The sequence below is a fragment of the Dipodomys ordii genome, unplaced genomic scaffold (genome assembly GCF_000151885.1).
Source record: "Dipodomys ordii isolate 6190 unplaced genomic scaffold, Dord_2.0 Scaffold194, whole genome shotgun sequence".
Taxonomy (NCBI): Eukaryota; Metazoa; Chordata; class Mammalia; order Rodentia; family Heteromyidae; genus Dipodomys; species Dipodomys ordii.
Window position 1 is genome coordinate 1,457,484 of NW_012267410.1, and position 14,870 is coordinate 1,472,353.

At 35.5% G+C, this 14,870-nt stretch overlaps 1 protein-coding gene across 1 annotated transcript in view; it reads right to left on the reverse strand.

Annotated features, from left to right (window-relative positions):
* Positions 1 to 14,870, reverse strand: part of Mrps9 (mitochondrial ribosomal protein S9) — a 71,640-nt gene that overhangs the window by 36,861 nt on the left and 19,909 nt on the right. The window contains exon 2 of the mRNA XM_013034712.1: positions 13,569 to 13,748. Within this exon, the coding sequence (XP_012890166.1) occupies positions 13,569 to 13,748 (180 nt within the window). The remainder of the gene's footprint in view (positions 1 to 13,568; positions 13,749 to 14,870) is intronic.

A 14,870-nucleotide genomic window follows, 5' to 3' on the forward strand; every position in this document is an offset into this window, starting at 1 on the left:
AACTATGCCCTATGCTTCGACCATACCACTCTTGGGCATTCACAATAGCCAAATTATGGAAATTGCCTAGATGCTCTACAGTAGATGAGTGCATTAAGAATATGTGGCAGATATACACAATGGAAATTTATTCATCCATTAGAAAGAATATGATGTCACTTGCAGGGAAATGGTGGACCAAGAGCAAATCATGTTAAGGTGAGTTAAGCTAAGCTCAGAGAGCTCTTTGTTCCCTCTCATATGTGGAAGCTAGATCTAAAATATGCCTACCATGGTAAAGTATGTGGAGTTCTATGTATTTACAAACAAACCAGCTGCCTAAAGGACAGTAAATGTAGGGGATGAATCGAAGGTTTAAATCCTCTGAACATCTAAACTACTATTTATCAAAATGAATTCCAAGAAATGGAAACATGTTTTCTTTTATGTTTTGTTTTTCTTTCTATGGTGGTAGGAAAAGGGTGACAGGAGTGAAGATGGGTGAGCAAGTACAGTCGTTGTATTCAATGTACACTAGGTAAAAAATGAACTATGTAACTTGTAGGTAGAGACAGGAGGGGGAAAATGGAGATGACATTGCCCAAGAAATGTTGTACTCATAACCTAACTTATGAAATTGTAATCCCTTAGTACAGCTCCTTGAAAATAACAATATAATAACTACAACAAAAAGTGAAAACAAAAAAAAGACAATTGGAACTCAATGATCTTTTTAGAAGCCTTAAAACAATATTTCTATTTTTTTTGCTCAATATTTGTGTTTCAAGAGAGTTTTTCTCAGTGTAAGAAGCAGATTTTGGGCATGGCTTATAGTATACACCCTGGTATCCAAACACCAACAATATGTATTGTAAAACCATCAATACATGTGGTATACATACTAAAACAAATGTTACTGATGCTTTAATATTCCAGTTTCAGATTCATCCAGAAGAAATGTAAGCCACAGGAATAGAAAACAAAATGGGCATTTTCCTTTATTTAGATTATATTAAAGTCAAAATTTTATATGGAATTTAACTTGGCAAAATTTTTGATGTTTTAAGCCTAAGCTAATTTTTTTTTGGGGGGGGGTCCGGTCGTGGGTCCTGAACTCTGGGCCTGGGTGCTGTCCCTCAGCTCTTCAGCTCAAGGCTAGCGCTCTACCACTTGAGCCACAGCACCACTTCCAGCTTTTTTCTTTTTGCTTGTGTGGTGCTGAGGAATCGAACCCAGGGCCTCAGGCATGAAAGGCAAGCGCTCTACCACTGAGCCACCTTCCCAGCTCCTACACTAATTTTTAAGAAACTACAAAACACACAGATTAGGTTCAATGGTTGGTTGGGCAAAAAACAACATTAAACAACAACAACAACAAACATCGCTTCTTCCAGAAGCAAAGTTGGAATATATATTTAATAAGTATAAAAGATTCCTTTACATATTTAAGTATGCTTACCCTGAATCTCAAACAACAAAGTGCTGACAAAAAAAGAATATAAAATTTAAAAATTTAAACTAAAGTGTTATAATTTAAGGTTCAGATAGTTAATCTCACTATTAAAAAATAATGTTAAAAATAAATTTTAGGTTTTAATCCAAATACTGGTAATTCCATAGTTCCTAAAATGAAGGCAAAGTATTTGACTATATTCTTAGGCATAAGACAAAATATAATAAGATTGTAGGCTCAACCCAGGAGAAGCACTGGGTCAGGACTGCAATCTCTATTAATTAGGTATCCCAGCTGGGCAGTGGGCTTGCAGCTGTTAACTTGATCAATGACTTACCTAAATGTCATCTCTACTGATTCGCTTATAAATTACCAGCAAGTGAGACTAATGTACAGGTGCTAATTTATTTAAACTGTTCTCTACAGTTCTACATAGCTTTATAAACTGCATCTGGCACCTAATGTTAGCTGTCAGTTGTACTTAGACATGCCTGTCCTAACGACTCTGTTCATTAGAAGTGAGCACAAATTATGAAATATTGTGAAAAATGATACATCAAATGGAATGGGCACAGCAAATCAATTAGAGAAACTTCACACAGCATATTCACACTGAGGAGAATAAAACACTCTGGTTTCAGAATGAGGTCTATAATACCAATTAAAAAGTAATTGGTAGATCTCAGCAGTGTTATATATCAATTTGCTGGCTTTTTTCCTGAAATTCTATAGTAATGTAGAACTTAACTTTTAATTCCCAAATAAAGACATTAGTAAGCACAAGTGCAACTCTGTACTCATATATTTAAAAGAAATGTGTCTCCAACCTAAAATTTATAATGACTATATGCTTAATTCAAAAAGGAAGATGTAAGTATCAGTGGTCTTCAACTTTCTGTGTCAAGAGCATGATTCTAAGTAAAAGAACTTTTTTGGTACACTAAGGATTTACTCTCACCAGGAGCTGGTGGCTCATATCTGTAATCCTATCTACTAAGCAGGCTGAGATAAGACGATTAGGGTTCAAAGACAACCCATGCAGAAAAGTCCATGAAACTCTTACCTCCAATTAACCACCAGAAAACTGAAAGTATTACCATGGCTCAAAGTGGTAGAGCACTACCCTTGAACATAAAAAGCTCAGGGACAGTCCCCAGGCCCAGAGTTCAAGCCCCACAATAGCCAAATAACAACAACGAAAAATTTAAAATTGCAACAAAACAAAAGAGCAGATTGATTGGCCATCATTAGTACCCATGACTGTTGTAACATAGCAATGTGATCCAACATCCATAATGTTCCACAAGCCTCACTGCACTATTCACCTGGCTGTGGGGTCAAGGGGGAAAACTGATCCTGCTCTGCATGTGATAATCAACACACTCTGGGAATTAGTTCTTCACAGCTTTCAGACACACAGACTCTTGCTACTCCTTTCCACTGTATGACAAAGCCCACACAGCTCAATGTCACATCTGGCAAATTACTCTAACAATACTGATAGAACCCAAAATAGCTTTTACATACTCATCAACATTTAGCAGTAACCTGTGAAAAGCTGTGGAACAGAACTCCTGAACCTTAGCATTAAGATCTATTTTCAAAAGATTTCATACTTTCAAACTACTTTTCCTGAAACAGTTCATACACTATTAATTGTTAAGAATACCTGCTTTTTATCTGATAGACCTTCTGACAGTTATCAGTAGCATTAGAGTAGTTTACTGGATAAGAGCAATGAGTAAATTATTTTCAATATAACTGAAGGAATTAGGCAACACTAAACTATTATTCTGAATCAGAAAAAATACCTGCCAATAACTTTTGTTAATTTTTATTATACAAACTAAAAATAGTTTTCATATAAATTTAATAAAAGACTAAGCATTTAATATAGCAAGATAATTTTTTAAAATTCCAGATCCTGCATTTTTAATAATAATAAGCTTTCCAAATATTGTAAATAAGTACCAGTAGTAAAATAAATACCAGTAATAAAAAAGAATTATTTTTACTCAGAAATGTTATCCATAACATTTCATTTTTATTTTTACTAAGACTCTCTATGCTCTTCCAAACTCCTCATTAAAGAAATATTTTGCACAAATTCATGCATAAATTAGGTATGGTATACAAAGTGAGGCCAGACTTCGATTCAAATTCAGTTCTCTGAAATAAAGTTGTAAACCCTGAAACCAATAAAAAAAAAAAAAACACTTATGAAGAGCTACAATAGCTGGCATAAATTCATGGATTTTGCCTGGAGTCCAAGGGCTCTTAGTTTTAATTCACATGTCTAACAAGTTTAGTTATACCAGAAGGCTGGCAGGCAGGTGAGAGCGATTAAAGACAGACACACCACACAAGACTTCTTGACAGTAAAAGATGACAAGAATCAGTATTCAAGCATCCATGGTCCATTCAGTACAGGCACAAATGTGTACTACCAGCCATGGCCAGGGTTTAACAACCACAGTGAGAACAAAAATCTTAAGGTACTTTTAGTTAAAATATATTCACCATACTAAGGAAAGACAGGAGAGAGAAGTTTATTTTAGAAAATGTTTCTCAAAAGATTAACCTTGGAAAACGGAACACAGTCTTTGGATAAAGAGGTATCTTCTATTTCCTTGGTATTCTTAACAATTTAAAAAAGATGCCTACCTCCAGAGGTTTTTATGAACATTAATTATAATGCTATATACTAGGTTCCCTGTTAGCATTTCACAGACATACAGCCTTTTAATATATGGTAGAAGTCTTATTACTAATCATAATTAAAAACACCTTTCTTATACCTGAAAAATTCACTTCTTTGAAATATCTAATTTCCTAATTGTACTAAGTAAGAGTTACTCTGCTTAATTTTAATTTATCTGCTAAAGTCAAACATTTTACAATAAAACATTATAACTTCCAAATAGGTAACTGCAAAGAGAGGTTAAAATGTATTTTTATTATTTTGGATAAATGGTTTTTGTCTTTGGAAGTAATGAAGTGTATTTTTTTTTCAGCATGGAAATCTAAATAAGACTTGTCACCTGCACTGCCTCTCCTAGTTCACAGATATAGTCAAAATTCTTATAAAAAGAATAGTTGCAAAAACAAATGAGCAGGGAAGTATAATGGGTATGTAATTGTAACGCTTCGGGAAGTGCCGGTTGTTACTGTCCTTTGGCTTTTACATCTCCTCAGATGCCGAGGGAATCCATTAAAATTAATAAAATGCCAAAAGAGTTAATTGATATAAAATGTGAGACCCAGTGAAGCTGATCAATCACTTGCAGCAAAGTCTAGCGTGGCAGAATTATGTCACCAGTGTCAAGGAAAATGGCGCACTCACTTCCATATGGGCTTTTAGATTCCAAGCAAGGTGAGGCATATCACCCCACAGGAAAGGCAATCTCCCCTTTAAGCTGATCAACGGTAAATCAATGTACTCAACAGCGGTGCTGGTGATTCTCCCAGCATTCAGCCTCAGGAGGCATGAAAGATTTGTGTGACAAAGGCAATAACAGATAGGGAATGATTCTGGTTATGGTAGACTGTGCTTATTATTGCTGATAGTGATAAGCACAGTAACACATTGTATTCATCTCCTACTGCTAACTCATCCTGAGGTAGGCAAGCAGATACTATTATATCAGAGGGGAGAAAATCAAGTGGCAGAGAGCTGTGACCTGCTCAACGCCATGCTTGTGACACTAAAAGGAATCTTCTAATCCCAGGTTCTACATCTTTCTATGGCACTTCAACTGCAATGGATTTATTAAAAACAATATTAATTTAATAATAAGGTTCTATATGATCTATATTTACAGTATCCTTTCAGATTTTTCAAAGTAATATTAAAAGGATAATGTGGATACTGTAGACACTATAACAAGACATTTGAAGAGATTTTAGTATATAGGAAAATTGTTTCAAATCTTAAAACAATTTTGCAATGAATATATTTCATAAATCACTTGGGCTCTCATTATTTTAGCAACTGAGTAGTATGCAAAAATCAAGTTTCTAAAATACAGAAAAAAATCAGTGGTTTGATCTGAATATAATGGCAAAATTATAGTAGGTCTAGACTTTTAACTAGGCAACTGAATTCTAGATCATGTCTACTCTGCATAAATTAAACCCTCAGAAAATAATTTTAAGATCTTAAAACTAATATTCAATAAACACATGAGCAACAAACTAGCCACTCCAAACAAAAGAATTCATTTTTAATATTGTGTAAAAATATTTATTCCTTCAGATAGAAATTTGACTCTGTTCCTTTCAATAGGTTGATTATACCCCGGGTACATCCAAAATGGAGAGCTACTTAAGCGAGGCATCAGTAGCTCACAGTAAGGCTGAAATCTGAAGATCACAATTCAAAGCCAACCTGAGTGTACAAATCTTGAGGACTTTTTTCGCCAATTAACCAGCCCAAAAGCCAGAACTAGAGGTGTAACTCAAGTGTCAGAATATCAGCAATGAGCAAAAAAAAGCCAAGTGAGAGTACAAGAACTCGATTTGAAACCCCATTAAAAAAAAAAAAGAAAAAAAAAAAAAGGAGTTGGTAGGTTGGTGGTGGTGAAGGACCGGCTTTGGAGAACTGTTAACTCATGGACACACACAGGCCCTGAGGAGCTCAGGGCTGGGTTTTGACAGAAAACAGTAAAAGGAGGGTTGGGCAAAACAGTGGGGATTAGAAGCTCCCTCTGTTTGACTCCCTGAATGAGAAGAGTCAGGTTAACAAAAGAGACTATTTTGAAGACAGTAAGAGAAGAGCCTCAGAATCACAAAACAGGCAACAGGACAGCTGGAAAGCACAAAGAAATGGGAAGGCAACAGAGAAAAAAAAGTTTTCAACTCCAACTACAGCTCCCTGGGAGAGAAATGACAGAGCTACAATTACAAGGTAACAAAGCAGCAAAGAGATGGAACCACACTGCCTGAAAACGTTAAATCCAGTCTGGGGATTTGGTGTGATAGTGATTTCTCCCCTGTGGCTTTGGACAGCAAGACATTTGTCACTCTTTGTGTATTACAGGTAGGGCCCTCCTTGAGAAGGGATCAATTGCTTTGGAATCAAGAACTAATCATGGCTTAGCAAGCCCAAGAACACCATGCCATAGTGTCTGAGTGTAACACAGACAATGAGAGCAGTTCTAAGGTCCCCCATATCATGATACTACCTTTCTCTCCCATACGCAGTTAATGCTGGACAGGGTCTGAACCCTAGAAAATGGGAAAGTGGAGTGCTTGATCTCCAGTGCTCCTCCTCCAGCCCAGAAGTCAGTACTATATGCCCTCTTCACTTTCCAACAAATTTAGGGGGCCATTACTGGTAGCACAAACTGGTGCTTAACAATTGACAAATGGCTAAAGAAAATGTATCCACAATTGCTTATTATGCAACCATAAAGAAGAATGAAATTATGTATGACAATGTATGCAACTGGAGATAAATGATTAAACAAAATAAGTCAGAGTTATAAAGGCAAATAGTGAAAGTTTTCTCTCATACATGGAACCTGGAAAAAAATTTTAATGACATAAATAAAAAGGGCAGAAAGTGTAGGGCAGGAAACAAATAGGAGGATAGAAAGTTTAAGGAGAGGGTGACAGACTAAAGTATATAACACAAATATGGGAAAGTAGGAAGAGAAACGTATTAAAATTGTTTTAAAAAGGGAGGTGATAAGAGTATACAGAGGGTGTCATATGATCATTTGTGACCATATTTGTGCAATTAAATGCTATTAAAAAGCAAATAGTAAATAATAAAAAAGTTAAAAGCTAAAACAAAAACGTAAACTATCCACAAAGAATTTGCAAGGTCAGACAGTTTTACTAAGAAACTTAAACTGAAAATGTTAAAGAATTAATAACATATTCATAAAATTTTCCAACATGTGAACACTAGCCAATTCATTTTACAATGACAATATTATTCTGCTACCAAAAGCAAAGACATTAACTTAAAAAAATTACAAATTAAGCAGATATAGTAGCACATGTCTACAATCCCAAAACTGTGAGGATTTTGAATTTGAGGCCAGCCTGTATAGTTACAGCTGTCCTGGGTACATAGAGTCCTTGTTTAAATAAATAAATACATATATACATAAATAAAGTGCAATTTCTCTCATGAACATAAAGTTGGCTTGACATCTGAAAATTAACATCGTATTAGTAGAACAAAAGGAAAAATGATCATAAAACATGCAGAAAGAGTACTTGACAATATTCAATCTACTAACAGCAGAAAAGTTCAGCTGAAAAGTTAAAAAACATCCTGAACTTGATAAAAGGCATCTACCAAAAAAATCCACAAAACTATAGCTAGACATCAGATCAGTACTATAACATTATACTTTATTGTGAAAGAATTACAAATTTCCCCCTAAGGTCAGGAATAAGCCAAGAAAGTCTGCTGTCACTTTCCATTCAACATTGCTAGAAGTTCTAGCCAGGTAAATTAGGTAAGGAAAAGAAGTAAAAGCCAACCAGTTTGGAAACAAAGAAGTAAAAGTATTCTAAGTGACAGAATATGTATTCCTAGTGTTGTACTGTGGGTGACACATAACAGAAATCCTAAGGAATACACTAAAAAACTATGGAACTTAGTAAATGAGTTCAGCAAAGTTGTACATTTAATATCAACATGCAATATTTATATTATATATATAGATCTATAAATCAGTGAAGAATTCTATAAGAAAACAGTTTTACCTATAGCAGAATTTTAAATTTTTACTATTAGTGAAAATAGGGAGCTTGTATAAGTGGACACATCCTTTGGAGATCATAACCATCTATTTATTTAAGAAGCCATGCATGTGCATGGATCATGAGGATAGGAGATTTCCAAGTTTATAGCAGAGTCAGACACTGTATTGATCAGGGCTTAGTTATACTGGCTTAATTGCCTGGAACATAAACACATAATAGTTAGTCTTAAACAGGACACACATGTCACCTTGTATTGTATAGTTAGGATATCATAGGTCATTCTGTTTTGAAGGAGTGCCTGGCTCATCATCTTTATCTCAGAGTTTAGCCTTGGATCCATTAAGTTTGAAAAGTTATCTCAGTTTGACAAAGTACTTTTAAGGGCCATCCCATAGGGATGCTCTAGAGAAGGATCAAATGCCCTAGAGGAGGATCAAATCTTAAACATATTTCATCTGAGCCACATACAAGAATCCAGGTCAAAGACAAGAAAAGTATCCTAGTCACATGAGGTAGAAACAAGAAAGTAGGAGATGCCATGTAAGAGGAAAGTGTCTGAAACACAGAGGTAGACAGCATAATTTCATTCACCTCAACCTCAAACAGGAAGAGGAGACAATGGATTTCCTTTCAGTAGACCCAAAATATTTCATCCAAGTAATAGCACCAAAATATGCTTCTAGAAATTCAACGCAGCTAATCAAAATTGATCCTTACAATCACATGAGAAGAATTAAGGCAAGACACAAATTGATTAACAGGAAAGTTTATTGGGAAAGGAATAAACTTTCAATAGACTGATACTGGTGGCTACCAGTGTGAGAATGATCTAAAGTAGGATTTTAAAAAATTAGCCGGGTGCCAGTGGCTAACGCCTGTAATCCTAGCTACATAGGAGGCTGAGATCTGAGGATCGTGGTTCAAAGCCAGCCTGGGCATGAAAGTCCATGAAACTCTTATCTCCAATAAACCACTCAGAAAACCGGAAGTGTGCAGTGGCTCAAGCAGTAGAGTGCTAGCCTTGAGCTGAGCTGTAGAGCTGAGGGACAGTGCCCAAGCCCAGAGTTCAAGCCCCACGACCGACCCCCCCCAAAAAAATTAAGCTAACCAATCAATTTAATGAAAGAAGTGGCATACTTATATTGAAAACTAGAAAACATCACTAAAAGAAACTAAAAATCTAAACAGAAAGAAACATATAGGTTCATAGATATAGAAAATTTAAAATGGCAGTATCCTCAAAATTGATCTAGAGATTTAGCACTGTCCCTATCAAAAATCCTAGGTGCCACTTTGTAGAAAGTGACAAGCCAACCTTAAAATTTCATATAGAAATCCATAGTACAGAGTACTGTCATATAATACAAAGGAACTGAAATGGTAAGTTTTTCACATTTATACTCAACTGAATGTTGGTAAGAGAGACAAAAGGATTCCAAGGGAAAAATAACTGTCCTTTAAACTAATGATATTGGGACAACTGAATATTCACATATGAAGAATAAGCCAGACCCGTCCTCATATCATATTAAAAAATTACCTCAAAATGAATCAATGACCTAATTAGAAGAGCTAATAGTATAAAACTCTTAGAAAAAATGTGAGGTCAAATCTTAAGTATACATCTGAGCGGTTAAAAACATGCCCTACACAAACACAGTGTTCATAGCATGTGTGTTCACAGCAGTATTATTTATAATAACAAAAATGGAAATGATACAAATGCCACCATCTGATGATTAAAATGGTGTCAATTCAATACAAAAATTACTTAGTAAAAGGAATGAAATATCAATACATGCTACAATGTGAATAAATACTGGAAACATGCTAAGTAAAAAAAAAAAAGGCAAAAAAAAAAAACCCCTAATTGAGTCTATGTATATGAAATGTCCAGAAAAGGGAAATCTACAGAAGGAGATAGGAAGTAGATGGCTAGAGCTGGGGAATGGAAGAAGGGGAGAATGAGGGCTAAAGGGTAGGAAGTTTATTTTGGAATGATATGCACAGTCCAAAGTAGGTTGTATTTATCTGACTACACAACTCTGAACACTAAAAACCAATAATTTGAACATCTTAAATGGCATGTGCATTTTCTCAGTTACTTAGGAAAAAAAAGTAAAGGAAATAATAAAAGATGTTGTTTTGGGAAACAAGACATAAGGAAGCAGGATGTGCTTCTACTTGGAAAAGAAAACTCTGTAGTATAACTATACATGACAACAGGCTCACTATCAATCTTTTAAAGGGAACATAGTGAAAAATGAGGAAGAAGAAGATTTATTGCTTGTTTTTACTCTTGGGTTCTTAAAAAAAACTTATGCATTTTTGTTGTTGTTTTTGTTGTCTATAGACACTAGTTATTTTTCTTCCATTTTTCTTGAATGGCACATTTTTTAAGATATGCAGCTGAGCTGAACATTATATAAATAATCTGAATAATACGGGATGTCTGTGATTTGTGAAAGGAGGCCAAATGAAGAAAGGTAATTAAGTTCAAAGTTTAAAATCTTAAAACTTTTCTCTTTGTATACCAAAGACATGTAAGTCTTTTGTCTTTTTTTAATGGAATAATCTTTATACTATCTATACAAATAACATTTATATTACACAAGCTTTTATACATAACCTAGAGAATATTTAAAGTATTTAGGAGAATGCGTACAGGGTCCATGTAAGTGCTTCACCATTTTATGGCATGGGGTCCTATAACCAATTTCCCATCAATACTAAGAAATAACTGCACAGCTACATGGTATATAATGATTTTGCAGTCAATGACAAACCCCATATATTACAGTGGCCCTATAAACTTACACTGGATAGTGATGTTGCCAACCCTTCTAGTTTAAGTGTATGCTATGATGTTCACAAATGACAAAACCAGTTAATGATACAGTTGTAAGAATGTATTCCTATTATTGAGCAAAGCATAGCACTTTTTTTCCTATTGACTGAAAGTTTAATTAAGGATAGTTAAAGAGAAACATGTGTCTCTTATTCTTCAGTTGTTTTATAAACATACACAAAAAATGAGAAAGTAGAAACTGAGGAAATTATGAAGCAGAAGCATTTGAAAGAAAGCCATCTGACATGCAAAGGTAAAATTTTGACACATAATATAGAAAAAAAGAAAAACAACAAAAATGAATTATTTATATTTTCAGGTACCTTCTATTCCATGGTTCATGATTGTTTTGATACCCTTAATTGTCTGCTTGTTTAAATGATCTGAATTTTTTACTTTAATATTTGTTTGAACTCACTGCAAATAAAGGAAATTATCTGGAATTTTTTTTCTTAGCGTACATATTGTGATAATCTCACCTGCCCCAAATGGTTACTTTAAACTTAGTGAATAATTCTTTTCATCAGAACAAAGTTTATTTTGTTTGGAGGGATAGTTTGCTTTGGTTTTCATGGATGATGTATAAATTCAGCAGAGCATGTAAATCCTCTCTTATTTTCATAGTCTTCCCACTGCTTTGGTAGGTTTTAAAGACATTCACTTTAAAGACATTGGGTTGGAGGTGTAGCTCAATTGGTAGAGCACTAGTAAATGACTGAAGGAGGCAGATACCACGTTTGAGTCCTGGTCTCAGACCTATTCTGTGTAAACTCTCCTCTCATTGTTAATGCTTCTGTGTGATTTTCCTTCAGTATATTCTTGGCCAATAAATGCCAGCCTGGGTCATACGGATGCCTTTCCCTGGTATGAAATTTCCCACTTGTGGCATTGTGTTGGTTCTTGAATATTTTGGCTTTGGGGGTATATCAGATTTAGATCTGCCTTAGATGTGGAAAATACCAAGCTCAAGGCAACAGTAAGAGTTGCTATTTATTGGTTCGAGCACATTCTTGCTTCATAGATGGAGTCTTTTTGCTATGATGGAAGGGATCAACAAACCTATTGGGCTTGTTGAAATCTAAGAATTCTGCTTTCATGGTACCATTGTTATAAATAAATATGCTCTCCAAAAACCACTGGAGTCACAACAATGAACATGAAAATAAAGAATTGCCCCAGCAAGGTAAAATTTACTTCTGCAGAAGGGTGCACCACCAGCCAAAACTCTGGCAAGCAAGCATACCAAGCAAAAGATTTTAAAAATGACATAAAATGAGTCAGGCACCAGTGGCTCATGCCTATAATCCTAGCTACCCAGAAGAATGAGATATAAGGATCATGGTTTGAAGCCAGCCTGGGCAGGAAAGTCCATGAGACTCTTATCTCCAATAAAAATGACTCAGAAAAAGCCAGAAGTCATGCTTAGGCTCAAGTGGTAGAGCACTAGCCTTGAGCACAAAGAAGCTCCGGGAAAGCCCCCAGCCCCTGAGTTCAAGCCCCAGGATTGGCAAAAAAAAAAAAAGACATAAAATGTTAAATTATACTGTAGGAAGATGCTATTCTTCAGTGAAATACCAAATACCATAGGACATTAAATGTTAATTAAAAAAAAATCAGAAAAGCTTCAAAGTTGTTACTCTTAAATTCCTGTTACTTACTCTGGGATATCCAGTAAAAACAAAGTACTTTTGAGAAGAGCCACTAATTTTCTTACTACTTGAAATAAATCTATGTTTCAGACCAATTTTTTAAAAAACTTACTGAGAGAGAGGAAAAAAGGAGGGGACACAAATGCAGAGAGAAAGGGTGAGATAAAAAGTAATTTTTTCTGTAATCCTACCTATTCAGGAGGCTGAGATCTAAGGATTGTGGTTTAAAGCCAGCCTTGGCAGAAAAGTCCCTGTGAGACTCTCATCTCCAATTAAAAACTCAAAAACCAGAAGTGGAATTGTGGCTCAAAGTGGTAGAGTGCTGGCCTTGGACAAAAGAGCTCAGGGACAGTGCCCAAGCCCTGAGTTCAAGCCCCACAACCAACAAAAAAAAAAAAAGTTAATTTTTTTAGCTGGGCCCATGTGGCTCATGTCTACTTAGGAGGCAGAGATCTGAGGATTTCATGGTTCAGAGGCAAAAAGCCAGAAGTGGAGCTGTGACCCAAATGGTAGAGCCCCAGCTTTGAGCAAAAAAAGCTAAGGAGCAGTACCCAGGCACCGAGTTCCATTGTTCCTATTGTCACAAGAAAAAAAACAACTATTTTTGGCCAATATTATTAGGAATATATTAATTCATGAGAGAAATGGGAATGAAATCCTGACTGTAACTTTCAAATCACTTGAAATATCTATCCCCTCATTTTGAAAATTCAAGTACATATTTAAGTTGATAAAAAGTATCTACTTCTGGTTCAAATATAAAACTCAACATACTTTGTGTTGCTTCAAGCAGAGTGGCATCTCTGTTTGAACCTGATTAAAATTTATATAGAACGAAAGGGTTTATGCTGAAGAATACTTTCAATATCTACAATTTTAGAGCAATTACTTTTCCAGTAGAGTTCACTGTACTTACATCAATATCCTCTTGGGTAAAAGTTTCTGGATCTTCTCCCATCATGTTGGCTAAATGTCTCTTTCCTATGTTGAACTCTTCAATCTGCTTTCTAATAAATTCCTCTGTATACATTTCATGTCTCATGGCTGGAACATTTTTCTTTGTTGTTACAACCGTGGTATGTACTAGTCTTAATATCTAACAAAAAATACAAATAAAAAAATTGAAATTAAACAGTGATCTATTAGGCTACTGTCTCTAAAGAAAAACAAAAACAAAAACAGCTATCTTTTTTATAACAGTGCTCAGACCTTAGGAGTCCAGAAACAAAGTATAAAGTCCCTTTAAGAAAGTTGTTGTGGGCTGGGAAGGTGGCTCAGTGGTAGCGCGCTTGCCTTGCATGCATGAGGCCCTGGGTTCGATTCCTCAGCACCACATAAACAAAAAGAAAAAAGCCGGAAGTGACGCTGTGGTTCAAGTGGTAGAGTGCTAGCCTTGAGCTGAAGAGCTGAGGGACAGCGCCCAGGCCCAGAGTTCAGGCCCCACAACCGGACCAAAAAAAAAAAAAAAGTTGTTGTAAATCGAGGCCTACACAAAAGTTTACATACAAAACAAGTTAAACTCCTAGCATTTTTAACACATCAAAGCCCAAAATACCTGTGAGTGATACTCTTCTTTAAATACTATAAACATCCCTGTTTGGTAATGATTGGTCAGTGATGATGAGCTGTGACAGTTGACACATATGGAGGGCTATGCATATGCAGTCAAGTGAAGACTTAGGAGAAAGGGACACATCCTTGGTGTGGCACCCCCAGACTATAGGGTCACATAGCCTATGAGTTTAAAGCAGTCAAATGTCTTTCTTTTTTTAATTGTGAAAATACTGTACAATTACATGGGCAAGATAATGAGTACATTTCTTATCAAGCATTATAGCCTCCTCCTTTGTTTCCCCTTCCCATGCCATCCTCCCCCCACCACCCAACCCTCTTACCCCGCCCCCACCAAAGTTGTAAAGTTTGTTTTCGACATAAGGACTTGTACATCTCATTGTTGCAATGGGTCCAATTGTATCCCTATTTAAATGATTTGTTTTTCCCCTTCCCCTCCACAAATTATAACATCAAATACAGTGAAAGCAGGGATTATACTGTGGGGGAGGTACATACAAAGCAACAAAGAAATAATCTTATAAATGTGTTAGAAACAATCACACGAAAGAAAAAAAAAACATTTGAATACATATCTTAGGGTTCATTTCCCTAACATCAACTTAACTGACCCTTTCTGCTTGACTCAGACATATACTAGTTATTG